Source organism: Sebastes fasciatus, chromosome 16 (genome assembly GCF_043250625.1).
Source record: "Sebastes fasciatus isolate fSebFas1 chromosome 16, fSebFas1.pri, whole genome shotgun sequence".
Taxonomy (NCBI): Eukaryota; Metazoa; Chordata; class Actinopteri; order Perciformes; family Sebastidae; genus Sebastes; species Sebastes fasciatus.
The window spans coordinates 28,126,230-28,141,586 of NC_133810.1; the positions used below are offsets into that span (position 1 = coordinate 28,126,230).

Sequence of the window (15,357 nt, forward strand, 5' to 3'; positions counted from 1 at the left end):
ACACATATACATACACATATACACATACACACACCGCACATTGCACTACATGCGCACACTGCATACCACATATACATATATATACATATATAGACATATATATACATATATACAATACACAGCATCCAACCACACATACATTATTCTTATACCCAAAATCAAATATCCAGAAATTTGCATTATTCTTTACAGAAAAAAATAAGAAGATAGACTAACACAGAATAAATATGAAGTAACCGATAAATAAATAAACAGTAGTAAATAAATCTTTGGGACTTAACTGTGCTTAAAATTAGGGCTTTTATATTTATTAATTTATATCTAGTTTTCCTTTTGTGTTGTCCAAAAGTCGAAACATTAATGGTCATGCTGCATTTATCAATTGCCTGAAATAGATAGTAAACCAGAGCTCTTTGAACCGTCATATTCTTAATATATTATAAGGTTAGTTTAATATAATACTATTTTTTTTAGAATAGAATATTTTTATGCTAGAAACTCATGTTAGGATGGAAGTTTCCAGAAATCCGAGTTGTCCTGAATGCGTCATGGGGCCGAATGCGGAAGTACAGGAGCTCTAACGTGTTACTGCAGAATCCTGTTAGACAAGCTACTGCACATAGTGAATGCTGTGAACCTGCATTACCGACGAATAACAGACAAATCCGTAGTAAGTATTGATAACTAGACACACAACTAATGTATTAAAAGTCGTGGTATAGATTAGAGAGCTACTGTATGACTTAAAGGTCCCATATTATGCTCATTTTCAGGTTCATGTTTGTATTTTGTGTTTCTACTAGAACATGTTTACATGCTGTAATGTTCAAAAAACACATTATTTTTCTCATACTGTCTGTCTGAATATGCCTGTATTCACCCTCTGTCTGAAACGCTCCGTTTTAGTGCATTTCAACGGAATGGCAACGGAATTGCGTTGCTAGGAAACAGTAAGGGTCCACGTTTACATCCTGTCAGCTGATGTCATTCACATACACTGCAACAGGAAATGAATTTGGACACATTTAGAATGTTTACATTTAAAACTGTTAAATGGTCTAAATATTGTAGACTTGTGACATCACAAATGGACAGAAATCCTTACGGCTTGTTTCAAACGCACAGTTTCTGAATACGGGCTGTGTGTATTTCTCCATGGATTGAGTGTTTTGATACTTTCAAAAGTATTTATACATCACTTAAACCTGCTTTACAATATAAAAGACATGAAAATCTCACTTTGTACAATATGGGACTTTTAATAATGACTGTGGTGGGTGCTAGTGAAATCCTATCTGGGAAAATGAAAGGTCATACGGTTTGCAATGTTCTTTTATATAGTTAAGCCAATAAACAAATACTGCTTTAGCTGAAATTCAGTGCATTAAGAGTTGTTAATTGATGGGACACTTTGTATACCTTCTAAATCAGAAAGAGTTCATCTGTAAATGCATTGTGGGTGCTGCCATAGTGTCCTAAAAGTTGTTTAATTCCCCATGAACATGTTCATATTTATTCGTCTCTTATTTATTCGTCTCTTAATACAGTCCTGTTTCTCTCATGTTTGCAGGCCATGTCTCAGAGGGACCTGAAGGAAGCGTTTGTCAGTAATCTCAATGGGACCAGTCTGCAGGAGGTGCTAGTGGGCTCATTTCTTTCCCCACTATGTCTCATCAACAGAGGACTGATTCTGACCTTCTACTATCAGGCCAAAGGGACTCTTCCTCTGCCACTTCCACAGATTTCTCACCTGCTTCTGGACTTCTGTGTGCTGATCCTTCCCCTCGTCCTGTCTTGCACCGTCCTGAGCAGCGTTCTTCACCAGGTCATCCTGAGCCTGACCTTTGTAACGGCTTGTGCGTTATGTTACATCTGTCGTTCAGCTCGGCACCCACAAAAAAACGTCAGCGCCTTCCTCCAGAGTCACGTTCAGTTCAACCAGGTTCCCTTCGTGACTATCTTTCGAGTGCTTGTGAACGTGAAAACAGCCATCAGCATTCTTGCCGTGGACTTCAGTGTCTTCCCAAGGCGATATGCTAAAACTGAGACCTATGGGACAGGGGTTATGGACTTTGGCGTTGGAGCGTACGTCTTTGCAAATGCCATCGTCTGTCCAGAGGCGCGGGGGAAGAACATCTCAGGATCCAGGATGAATCACATCGTGAAGCAGCTCCTGGCCGTGTGGCCCCTGGTTGTTCTTGGTATGGGAAGGCTAGTGAGCCTCAAGATGTCTGGCTACCAAGAGCATGTGTCAGAATACGGCGTCCACTGGAATTTTTTCTTCACACTCGCCATTGTCAGAGTCGTGGCCTCTGTGCTTCTGGCCGTTTTCCCAGCCAGTTGGTCATGGGTCATTGCCCTTCTGATCAGTGGATTTTATCAGCTCGCTCTGGAGACATCAGGGCTGAAGGCTTTCATTATCCACAACGATGACAGAGAGAAGGACTTACTGCATGCTAACAAGGAGGGCATATTCTCTGTCGTGGGCTATGTGGCCATCTACATGGCAGGAGTTCAAGTTGGACTCTACGTGATGAAGCCAAGATCCCAAATCAGACAGTGGCTCAAAACACTTTTCAACCTCTTTTTGGGAAGTGTTGTCCTGTACGCTGCTTTGTACGCATGTCAGACACTCGTGGAGCCGGTGTCTCGCCGCTTAGCTAATTTACCTTTCTTCCTCTGGAGCATTGCTCAGTCTATGTTTTTTATGTCCTGTCTCGGTACAGCCGACATGGTGTTACTGTTTTCCAAAAGATCATCAGGCTGCAATTTTGTACCCACGTCGTGGAATCTGTATAAAAAACAATCAGACTCTGAGAAAAAGACATCTGAGATGGAAAGACACTGTCTGGTTCAAGCTGTCAGCAGGAATCAGTTGTTGTTTTTCTTGCTCGCAAATCTCATGACAGGATTGACCAACTACATAGTGGACACACTCGTTTGCAGCAGCTCATTCTCAGTGTGCGTTTTACTTTCGTACATGTTCGTGAATTGCTTTGTAATATACGTTTTACATCTTTGTGGAATTACAATGAAATTCTGGTAAAATTGCATTCATAAAACTACAAGGTTCATTTGTGAATTTTGAAGGTTTTTGTGGGGCTGCAGTGACAGACATTGAACAACTGAAAATACTGGGAGAATTAAATGTTATAAGAAAATATGATCTGTAATGCCCAAGATACTGTTGTACATATGTTTATTTATGTAAATAAGTGCATTTCTTGTTAAAATGGTGTCTCCCAATACGTGAAGACTTGGACTACAATATAGTGTGAAACCAAACACAGAGTGTTCTTAAGTTATATGTTTTTTTTTTAATTCACCTGAGTTGTTGCTGCTGAATAATGCATTCTGCTTATATGGGATTGGTCTACTATTAGGGCAGTCCTCAACCAGAGAAATTCTTAGTCAACCAACACTCCTACGATTTTGTTAATTAATTTATTAGTTGACGACTAATCGTTTCTTGAAGTTTCTTGGAAGTAAGTCATTCAGCATGAAAAAAAGCATTAAAAAATGACTAATCGACTAAAGAAATCTTAGTCGACTAAGACCAAAATGACCGATTAGTTGACTAATGGACTAAGAGGGGGCGGCCTTTCCTGCTATAGAACTGACATCAGCTGACTAGGACTTAAGACTGGGTATTTTGCTTTCAATCATTCAGTGAACTTGATGGTGAATTGTCCCAAACAGACACTTTTCTCTTTATTATTCTGTTCAAATAAAGAAAATATGTCCACAATAATTCTTCCATGTACAGTATAAACACAGACAACATATATATTCAATACTTAAGAGTTTCAAACCAGAGCTGCAATACGTTGTATGCTCAGCTCTGAAAAAAACTGTCTGCAAATGTACATCCACACATTTTCAAAAATAAAGATTTGCCCTTTCAAATATCAAGTTTCAACGTTTCAGAACTTTTTCCCCCCAACATATGCGCACCAGTATTCAGATTAACATTTACAAGGTTCCAAACCTGGAACAAAACATGTTGGAGAAACACTAAAAAGAGAGCTGCAGCTGTGAAGAAGGAAAACTGAAATACAAAATAATATTTGTTGAGATTTTAAACTTTTTTTCAGCCTATCGAGCTTCATGCAAGCCTTCAAAACTTAGTTTCACTATTGCAAAACCATTTTTATTAGATTTCAAACACAGTTTCAACCTTTTGAAGCTTCTTCTACACAATATATAGATCATTACACGGTTTTAAACATAAACATTCTAAATGTGTCCCAGTTTATTTCCTGTTGCACTGTATGTAAATAACATCAGCTGCCAGGAAGTGAACATGGACCCAAGCTGTTGCCTAGCAACGCAATTCTGTTGCAATGCACTAAAACGGAGCGTTTCAGACAGAGGGTGAATACAGGTATATTCAGACAGACAGTGTGAGGAAAATAAAGGTATTTTTTTAACATTACAGCATGTGAACATGTTCTAGTGGAAACACAAAATACAAGTAAGAACCTGAAAATGAGCACGATATGGGACCTTTTAAACAAAAAATCACCAGTTGTCAACTTTGTGAAAGAACGTGACCCACACAGAATATAGTCACATATTGTTATTTGTGTATTTATTTTATTTTTACGTAAAATTAACTGTATTTTGGGGATCAGTATTCTGTTTGTCCAACAGTGATCCATTTTAAGTGGATCAGTGTTGGATCCTGTCCAGGCCAGTGGGTGGCAGTAGCGGAGCGTTTGTAACTCAGGGTAACTACAAAACAACTTTATTTTGTATCCGTACAATACAATAATACAAATAAAACGGGTTTAGGTTTTGAATACAGGACTAAAAGAGCAAATAGAGAAAAGACCAAACGTGATTTGCTTTTAATCAAACACTATTACAGCTTTTAATGTGAAAGTAAAATTGTGTGTCAGTATTATCAGCAAAATAAATAATATTCTTTCTGTCATAGTATAATATAATGTGTCATATTATAGTATGATGTCATAGTATAGTGTATATACCTTGTCTGTGTTTATACCTGGAAGAATTATTGTGGAAATATTTTCTTTATTAGAACAGTACAACAAAAAGAAAAGTGTCTGTTTGGGACAATTCACCACCTTTTCATTAAAGGGAAATAGCATTTAAAATGAGGCAATTGAACATATAGAGCTTCTACTCTTCTGTGTGTGTATATATATATATATATATAACAATATATATATATATATAAACAAAGGAAAATACAAGGGAACAAGCAAATACAAATTAAGAAGTGTCCATCCTTAAGGCTCTTTTATTAATTTCAAACAAACTTGATTAATAACAGCTTTACTTAAATAATAAATAATAAATAATAAATAATGCGCCACCTGGGGGCCACACCTGGCCACGCGCATTACGACGTCAGCAACGACGTGCAGAGAGGGCAAAGGTCAAATCAGTGATGAAGATTCCTCCTCCTCCTCCTCTTCTCAGCAGCAGAGCAGACTCACTCACTGTCGCACTTGTTTATCATCTTTAAGAGGAACTTTCAGCAGCGGGTGAGTCAACGCAATAACTGATGTTAGTCACGTGTGTCTTTATGTTGTCAAGGTGACAGATTAGAGTCAATCTATTAAACGTTAGTAAGAGAAGCTAACTGACAGTGAAGGTTGCTAAGAGAAGACAGCTCAACTTTATATATTAGCCGTGTTCAAGCCAAGGCCTATAGAAGGAGGTTAGGACACTACTCTTGTGGTGTTGGGTATGACGCATGCGCAGTGCAACTCAAGCTGCAGTCCTGCATTGTGATTGGGGCTCAATTTCAGCGAGTGCAGACCAGATTCTACTGCGCATGCGTAATAACCCCGCTGCTATGACGCGTGTTCTAGCCTCCTTTTATAGGCCTTGATTCAAGCTAGCTAACGTTAGCTTTGTACTACAGCGATGCTAACTAGTAAGTTAGCTGAGTTTACTGGCATCGACAGGGCGTAGACAGACTATATACACACTGCAGTATGTTTATTACTGGTTAAGGTGTTAATAACGACAGTATATAACGTTAATAATCGCTTGAACATTCTGTGCTTAGAGTACCGGCTTCCTCATACTGGCTCATTAGCTAGCAGGCTAACTTAGCTGGTTAAATCTGGGTCAAAGCAAATCTGTGTGTACTCCAACAGTGTTGGTAGCGTTAAATAGGATGTTGTCAACATTTAGTACCATGTTTTATTGCCTGTTAGCGTGTAAAAATAGCTTACAGTGACAAGGTGATGTTGCAGTTAGCTCTCAATGACCTGCAACAGATTAGCTTGTTGCAGCCTGTGCTGATGTCTCCTGTCTGTGTGTCTCCTGTCTGTGTGTCTCCTGTCTGTCTGTCTCCTATCTGTGCTGATGTCTCCTGTCTGTGCTGGTGTCTCCTGTCTGTGTCTCCTGTCTGTGTCACCTGTCTGTGTGTCTCCTGTCTGTGTGTCTCCTGTCTGTCTGTCTCCTATCTGTGCTGATGTCTCCTGTCTGTGCTGATGTCTCCTGTCTGTGCTGGTGTCTCCTGTCTGTGTCTCCTGTCTGTGTCTCCTGTCTGTGTCTCCTGTCTGTGTCACCTGTCTGTGTCACCTGTCTGTGTCACCTGTCTGTGTCTCCTGTCTGTGTGTCTCTTGTCTGTCTCCTATCTGTGTGTGTCACCTGTCTGTGTGTCTCCTGTCTGTGTGTCTCCTGTCTGTGCTGGTGTCTCCTGTCTGTGCTGGTGTCTCCTGTCTGTGTGTCACCTGTCTGTGTGTCTCTTGTCTGTCTCCTATCTGTGTGTGTCACCTGTCTGTGTGTCTCCTGTCTGTGTGTCTCCTGTCTGTGCTGGTGTCTCCTGTCTGTGTGTCACCTGTCTGTGTGTCACCTGTCTGTGCTGGTGTCTCCTGTCTGTGCTGGTGTCTCCTGTCTGTGTGTCACCTGTCTGTGTGTCTCTTGTCTGTCTCCTATCTGTGTGTGTCACCTGTCTGTGTGTCTCCTGTCTGTGCTGATGTCTCCTGTCTGTGTGTCTCCTGTCTGTGCTGATGTCTTCTCTCTGTGTGTCTCCTGTCTGTGCTGGTGTCTCCTGTCTGTGTGTCTCCTGTCTGTCTGTCTCCTGTCTGTGTGTGTGTGTGTGTCACCTGTCTGTGTGTCTCCTGTCTGTGCTGATGTCTTCTCTCTGTGTGTCTCCTGTCTGTGCTGATGTCTCCTATCTGTGTGTCTCCTGTCTGTCTGTGTGTCTCCTGTCTGTGTGTCTCCTGTCTGTGTGTGTGTCTCCTGTCTGTGCTGATGTCTCCTGTCTGTCTGTGTGTCTCCTGTCTGTGTGTCTCCTGTCTGTGTGTGTGTCTCCTGTCTGTGCTGATGTCTCCTATCTGTGTGTCTCCTGTCTGTGCTGATGTCTCCTATCTGTGTGTCTCCTGCAGCCTAACTGGAAGAAGAAGTCATGGCTCGTCTGGTAGCAGTTTGCAGGGAAGGAGAAGAGGACTACCCGTTTCTTGACAGACAGATTCCCCTGTATATCGATGATACTCTCACGGTTAGTAATCTTTTCCCATATATATATATATATCACCCAGGGTTGTAAATTAACTTTTGTCCACCTGCCACTGAATAATAATAATAATAATAATAATAATAATAATAATAATAAATTGGACTTATATAGCGCCTTTCAGAAACCCAAGGACGCTTTACAAAGGAGGCACACAAAATCATACTAATAAATAACACAGAGGAGAAACTATAGCTAAGTAATTAAAAGAGTGATGTGTAGGAAGAGTCAGCTGAGATCAGAGGCCTTGATGAACAGGTGGTGTTTCAGGTGTTTTTTGAAAGTGTCCAGGGATGAAGCATTTCTTACTTCAGGAGGGAGAGAGTTCCAGAGGGCGGTGCCGCGACTTTGAAGGCTCTGTCGCCTGAATGTTCTCAGCCGGGTGTGGGGGGGTGGAGAGCAGACCAGTGTCAGAGGATCGTAGTTTCTGGGATGGAGTGTAGGGGTGGAGAAGGTTGGTTAGGTACTGAGGGGCAAGGGCATGGAGGGATTTGTATGTGAGAATGAGGAGTTTATAGTTGATGCGGGACTTGATTGGAAGCCAGTGAAGGTAGACAAGTGTAGGGGTGATGTGCTGCCAGGGCCGAGTGCAGATGAGAACCCTGGCAGCTGAGTTCTGGACATACTGGAGCCTTTCCAGGGCTTTGCTGGGTACCCCGGACAGGACTCCATTACGGTAGTCCAGACTGAAGCTGGTGGATTTCCAAAATGTCACAGCCACTCAATAGATTACCATTGTTTTTTTGGGGGCTGGTGAGTGAAGCAAATCTTGCAGCCATTTGCATATTTTACCAGCATTTGGCTGATGCTAATTTAAGATAAGATATACATTATGGTCCTGAAGGGAAATTAGTTTTGGGCTCCAAGCCACTGCATCACACAACATACCAACAATTTTCAACCCTGTATATGACCACAAGGATAAGCCTTTTTGGGTCAGGTGTTAGCACGCCACATAAGTTCCCTAACTGATTTAATGTCCAGAAGTAAAGGCTCAGTTATCACCAAGCAATGATCATTATCAAAATACAAAGTCCCAACCTGTTTGGGGGACCAAGGCGGCCGTAGCTCAGTGGTTTGAGTGGGTCGTCCTTTAACCGCAAGATTTGCAGTTCAAACCCCGGCTCCTACTGTCTGCATGTCGAAGTGTCCTTGAGCGAAACATTGAACTCCGAGTTGTTCCCTGGACATTTTACAGCTGCCCACTGCTCCTGGGTTAAATGCAGAGGTCAAATCTCATGTATGTACCTGTATGTATGTATGTATATGATGATTCTAATAAAGTTTAAGTTTTAAAGAAAGCTAAGGGTTTAGACAAGAAGTACATTTCTATGGCTGTGTCTATGATGTGAGATGACATGCTTTATGCAATGTCGTCGCTAAACGTTCAACCAGTTCAACTTTCTTAACATGTTGTGGTGATGTAGATGCGATATTGATAATAGCAAAGTAAAACCATGTTTCTTTATTATTACAAGACACATTACAGTCGTACACCTCAATGTACACTTTGAAGGTTATTGTTATACATAACTATTGTGTACATAAGCTCAAAGATCTCTCGCTAAAAAAAGGCACTGAAGCCTTACTACTGATAGCGACATACAGTTACAGTAAAATGAGCACATTCATTTAGAATGGTAAAAACCTGAGTTAGAGGTGTTTGTTTATTGTGTATGTTTCAAGGAAATGATGAACACCTGCCAGCTGATCAGGATTTTTTGTGGCATTATAACATATATATACATTTTAACAACCAAGAAGACGAACTTGCCCTGTGACAATTCTCAGCATGGCTGAAACAAGTCTCTGAAAATTTCTATAATGTACATTAACTGTTGTATATCATCTCTTGTCGTCAGATGGTGATGGAATTTTCTGACAGTGTCATGGATGTTGACAGCCAAGAAATAAACACGTCTCATTGGAAACAATTCTCTGAGGTGAGTAGTTTTAATTGTCCGTACACAGGAGCTGATAAATGTGTAGTTTGTCTTCACGTGACTTGGCAACAAAGTGGTAACAGATGTATGATTCCTTGGCCTTTAGTATCACTCCAAGTTGAAGCAACAGGACTTGAATATCGCCCTGATGGTGACATCCAGAGAGGTGTACGGTGCATTATCTCAGCTGGTGCCATGCGTGGGCTGCAGACGAAGCGTGGAGCGCCTCTTCTCACATTTAGTGGAATCGGGGAACCCAGCCTTGGAGCCCCTCACAGTGAAACCCACAGGCATGCTGTCTGTCACCAAAGCCTGTTTAGCAGACGTAAAGAAGCTCTACACCCTCTTCTACGTCCATGGGTAAGATACAGAAAAGCGTGTTTCACTGCCAAAGCATTTTCACTGCCAAATCAATCATACCATGTATCAAAAGAGAACAGCCAAAACTAACTGTTACTCATTGAATATGAACAAGTGCTTTTGTTAGTTAAAGTGGACCTATTATGCTTATTTTCAGGTCCATACTATTTGGATATAATATGATATACTGAGATATTAAGACATTTTTGTTTTGTTTTTACAGGTCAAAGTTGAATGACATGATTGATGCCATTCCCAAAAGTAAAAAGAACAAACGCTGCCAGTTACACTCCTTAGATACGCACAAACCTAAACCTTTGGGGTGAGTAATAAGAGCATCTTTTATCTGTTTTCCTCATCAAACTGCTGTATCAGTTGTTTCTTTCTCTAAGCAACATTCAGGATGTTTGTGTTAATTTGAGGAGTGGAATAGTCCCACCAGGCAGGACCAGTGTGTTTCAGTTGTTTTCTATCCAACTGTAGTGAAGGGGGCACAGAGAGAGAGTGGCAGGTTTTAAGAATCACACTAGAAGACGACATATGCAGCGTTTTCTTTCCCTCTGGACAGTTTGTGTCCCCGGTCACGTAGACACAAACCAGAAAAGACTGAGTTCAGCTCTTTGCCCAGCCTCCAGAAGGACTCCGTTTTAGGCCAGTCATCACTGGGCTCCATTTTATGTTGTTTCTTTTTTTCCCTGGATGGTAAATGATATAAACAAACATGTGCCTTAATTAAAAAGTTGGTGAAAGTAAAATTTGACAGAGCATGAGCCTGATATTTCCCTCAAGAGTTCGTAGAGATCTAAACCAGAACTGCCAGAAAAATCCGTAGTTGCAGGTTTAAGAGCTGATGACTGTGCATTGTGATGGCCCAGCTATAATTGTTGTATGTTTGCTTACAGGGGAAGCTGGATGGATGTGTGGGAGCTGATGTCTCAGGAGTGCAGGGACGAGGTGGTCCTCATTGATAGTGCTTGTCTCTTAGAGACACTGGAGACATACTTGCGTAAACACAGGTAATGTGTGACTTATCATAGCCTTTATTTCCAACATTTTATTCTCTGTCTTTTAAATGTTGTGTCAGACGTTTAAAGGGTATCTTTGGTATTTTTTCAACCTGGACCGTAATCTCCCATGTTTTTGTGTCTAACTGACTATTAGGGACAACAATGTCTGAAATTGGTCCAGTATTGAAGGAGAGCGCTGTAGATGGCAGTTGCTCACGGGCTGCAATCTGTCATTTACATCCACTAAAAGTGCTTGTTTTTGCCATGACAAGCTCTGATTGTTATTATAGTGTCTGACAACATTATGGAAAGAGTCTCGCTCTAGGACAAGTCTCATTCTGAAAATCTCTTTTCACTGCTGCCAGTTACAGCGTTCTCCCTTAATGCTGGAACAATTTGAAAAATGGTTGTCTCCATTTGTCACTTTGACACAAAAACATGGGAAAATAAGATCCAGGTTTAAAATAGCTAAGTTACCCTTTAAAATGAACTCGATTAACTGTGTAGTACTTTCTTGTCCACAGGTTTTGCACTGACTGTAAGAATAAAGTGCTGAGGGCATACAACATCCTTGTGGGGGAGCTGGACTGCAGCAAAGAGAAGGGGTATTGCGCTGCCTTGTATGAGGGACTATGCTGTTGCCCCCATGAACGCCACATCCACGTGTGCTGCGAGACTGACTTCATCGCTCACCTCCTTGGCCGGGCAGAGCCAGAGTTTGCAGGAGGCTATGAGTAAGTAAAGGTTTAAACAGTGAATACTACAGAGCTCACCTTTGATGAATTTCTATCACGCCATGTTCCTTTTAATGTATTTATACATTCAGTTGGATGATATTGTTTTTGTTTAAGACGCAGAGAGCGACATGCCAAGACCATTGACATTGCACAAGAAGAAGTCCTGACCTGTCTCGGCATTCACCTGTACGAGCGGCTGCACAGGATCTGGCAGAAACTGCGAGCAGAGGAGCAGACCTGGCAGATACTCTTCCATCTGGGAATCGATGCACTACGCAAAAGTTTTGAGGTAGGCAACTTCTAAGCCAGCGTGTGTTTGGTATAATTTTAGACTGATTTATCGGATGATAAACTATCGGATGATAAATGCATTATGGCTGTGTGATAATGTATTTATCGCCATGCCCCTAGCTGGCCGTGGAGAAGATGCAGGGGATCAGTCGGCTGGAGCAGTTTGTCGAGGAGCTGTCTGAGGAGGAGAGGGCCAAAGAGCTGAAGCAGGAGAAAAAGAGGCAAAAGCGAAAAAATCGTCGCAAAAACAAGTGTGGCTTTGACATATCTGAACAGGAGGGAGAGGACAAGGAGAAAAATCTGGACGAGGTAATCCTCCACCAACAGTCTGTGTTCATCCGCAGCTACACATCTGTTTGCCTGTATGTATTTATTTATTTAAGTCTGTCCCATTCGGTGTGTTGCAGGGTTCTCTTGAGTCTGTGGAGGGCACTTGCAAGGTCTGTGGTAGCAACGATGAGGAGGAAGAGGAAGAGGAGGAGGAGGAGGCCGTATGTGTTCAGAGCGTCGCCGCCAGTGGAAGCACTTCCTGTAGCTGCCCAGACACCGGCAAACAGGGTAAAAATGCACACAGGCTGACAAGGCTGTCACTTTTTCAAGCAGTCAAACGAATTCAAAGTAGGGCTGCAGCTATTGATCATTTCAGTAGTCGAGTATTCTACTGATTATTACATTGATTAATCGAGTAATCAGCTAAAAATACTCTTGCTTTATTAAGGAGCAATAGTAAATATACAAATGAGAAAATAAGACGGGGTCAGACGAGGTTGTACGATGTTGCTCCACTCGTTTCTGGTTTCTCCTCTGTCTGCTGCAAACCGCCTTATCTTTGTTGGTAGTTTTGCCTCTAACCACCATTAAAGCTGTGTTTATACATGTTTTTTTCCATGTGTTTCTCCAGATTTGTCTCCCCACAGCAATGGTAGTGACTGCGGCTACTCCTCAAGCATGGAGGGCAGTGAGACGGGATCGCGAGAAGGTTCTGATATTGCCTGCTCTGAGGGAATATGCAACCACGACGATGCAGGTCTGGTTTCCTCTAAGATGCTGAGGAACCATTTCGGGGTCTTTTAAACATCCGGTATAGTGTCTTGGGTCTTTTTTCTCACAGTATGTCTTTGTTTGCCCTCTGCAGGAGATGACTCAAATGCCCATCGCTGTGCTGAAGACAAGGAGGAGGATGCATTAGACAGCTGCGTGGACTGCTGGCCAAACTCTGTGGAAAACACTCAATGCAAGAGTAAAAAGAAGAAAAGGAAGGGCAAGGGTTTATGCAACGATCAGGTGAGTGAACAAAATGTAGAATTCACATGCTCTGTGCAGAATATTTAACGCTGTGTATCAATTAAAGTATGCACTTTTCCGCAGGGGCAAAAGGGTGAAGATTGTACATCAGATGGGATCAGGGAAACAGGCCAAAGTCCACCATCATCACACACTTGCCGAACCAAAGAAATCTTTTCCTCCTTGTGTGGCGGTACACTGGCCAGCATTGCACTACGGTTACCTTGGACAGTAAATCAGAATAACCTCAGCCTTGATGCGAGGTCTCCAGAGGCAAAAGCAAGTCTCATGGAACTTCTGGTTAGTGAGGAATGTAGTTTAAGACACTCAAAAATAGACCTTTTTTCACAGGAGACAATTTGACTTGTTACAGTAGGTTGTAAGTAATAACATTAATGATAACTCTGCCATGCTACTGAGCCACTATGCACAGTAGCAAGGCCCTGGACCTGGCACAAAATGTCTGCTGTATGAAAGGTCTATAGGCTTGTATTCTTTATATTCAACTACATTTCACTTTTTCCTAATGAGAATTAATGAATACACAGGTTTGATACTGGCTCTTATGTGATTTTCTGTGTTCTGGTTGTGTTCTTAATACAGGATGATTCAGAAGTGACTTCAGATGAAGAGAATTGTCTGACAAAGGATGAAATTCAGGCATTTTTGCAAAGAAACCAGTCCTTCTACAACAACCGCCACCAGTACCGACAGCTGCTGAAAGAGAAGTTCACCAACTACTGCCGTGCCACTGAGCGGAGTAAGCCAGTCTGTGGAAAGTGGTTCACCACAACCAGTGTCAACTAACTGCACTAATGGCATCTTCCCGGGGGAAAACACTTGTGACCACTGCTGCAACATCTTTAGAAAAGATACAATTCTGAAGTGCATTTGATGTCTTGTTCAGTCGTTTCTCCTTTAAAGTAAATGTGATTCTGTTGATCATCTCTCTCTTGCTTTCTTTTGCACTACACCAACACACTTTTCCATCTCATTTCTTGGCCACTTTCTCACCTGTAATTGTTCTCTTTGACCAAGGCTAGCCTATTTGTTGGTCTTCTGTAGGGGTTGTTGGGTAAGAGCACAGTGGAATCAGTAATCATGCGTCGTAAGCTGTGACATTAGGGATACATTTTAGGAGTCTTATTTTATGTTTTTGTTTTCTATTTTATTTCTATTTGGTGACACTTCAGTGTAGTGGGAAAGGTACCATTAAATGTGTACAGAAATTCTAAATATGAAGATTTTACAGAGAATAAACATCCATTTGTAATAAGGATTTGGGTGTGATGTTAAGAGCGCAATGTGCAAAATTTACTAAATAAAAAATATTTATTAATATGCATTATATATTTGTTGTTTTTTGTCTTGACCTTACAAGTTTTGTGTATATTTTGATCTTTGAAGATAGATAAATACTAGAGTTCTTATCCCGTGAGCTACTTTTTCCCTGTTCTTTACTGTTAAACAATACAAACACAGGGCCAATAGGACTGGTAGTAACGTAGTCCTAAATTTAGAAAATTGTTAAATGAATACATACATTGAGGTTTGACATAGTCTGGGACCAGTTTTAGTCCCTGCAAAGGAAACTGGACTTCCAGTCTGTAATGTAGTAATAATTTTAAACTAAAGAGGCGGTAGCTGTTGTAATTTCTGAATAGTTAAACACTCAAAATATAGGCTTTGTTAGCTGCTTTATTATCAAACTGATTAAAGTCATATGCGGAATCAATTTTTTTTATTTCCCCTTATGTAGATTAGAACTATAAATGTAGTGAATGGTTCAAGTACAGTATTGAGATATTGCTGCATTCAAGTGTATCGGAAATGTCAACGTTCTCAGTTAAATTAATTACAGTAATCAACCAGGAAGAAGTTAAATTAAACCTTGATAAATATAAGGCTGAAATCTATGACATACTGATTTAAACGTTATGATTTTATATGTGAAAATGTCTTAGGTGTATGTTTCTTAATCCTTAGTTGTCACACTTTTTTGTTCTGAAGAAATCTTTTAAAGGGCCCATATTGTAAAAAGAGACATTTTCATGGCTTTTATATTATAAAGCAGGTTTAAGTTCTATATAAATACTGTGAAAGTATCGAAACGCTTAATCCACAGAGAAGTACACACAGCCCCGTATTCAGGAACTGAGCTTTTGAAACAAGCCGTCAGGATTTCTGTCCATTTGTGATGTCACAAATAAACAATATTTAGACCATTTCAAGTT

At 41.0% G+C, this 15,357-nt stretch overlaps 2 protein-coding genes across 3 annotated transcripts; both read left to right on the forward strand.

Annotated features, from left to right (window-relative positions):
- Nucleotides 1-528: 528 nt before the first annotated feature.
- pigw (phosphatidylinositol glycan anchor biosynthesis, class W) lies at nucleotides 529-3,912 on the forward strand. Its single transcript, XM_074611106.1, has 2 exons — nucleotides 529-670; nucleotides 1,571-3,912. Exons 1-2 carry the CDS (start codon nucleotides 542-544, stop codon nucleotides 3,044-3,046), a joined length of 1,605 nt encoding a protein of 534 aa, XP_074467207.1. The 5' UTR covers nucleotides 529-541; the 3' UTR covers nucleotides 3,047-3,912.
- Nucleotides 3,913-5,369: 1,457 nt separating this feature from the next.
- On the forward strand, nucleotides 5,370-14,471 carry ggnbp2 (gametogenetin binding protein 2). Of its 2 annotated transcripts, none has more exons than XM_074611470.1 (14): nucleotides 5,370-5,513; nucleotides 7,374-7,486; nucleotides 9,364-9,444; nucleotides 9,551-9,804; nucleotides 10,028-10,126; nucleotides 10,707-10,820; nucleotides 11,336-11,545; nucleotides 11,663-11,837; nucleotides 11,960-12,148; nucleotides 12,247-12,397; nucleotides 12,741-12,866; nucleotides 12,975-13,123; nucleotides 13,208-13,423; nucleotides 13,727-14,471. In XM_074611470.1, exons 2-14 carry the CDS (start codon nucleotides 7,394-7,396, stop codon nucleotides 13,928-13,930), a joined length of 2,061 nt encoding a protein of 686 aa, XP_074467571.1. In that variant the 5' UTR covers nucleotides 5,370-5,513; nucleotides 7,374-7,393; the 3' UTR covers nucleotides 13,931-14,471. The 2 variants fall into 2 exon arrangements, with proteins under 2 accessions (XP_074467571.1, XP_074467572.1); XM_074611471.1 differs by lacking the exon at nucleotides 5,370-5,513 and adding an exon at nucleotides 6,203-6,221.
- Nucleotides 14,472-15,357: the final 886 nt, after the last annotated feature.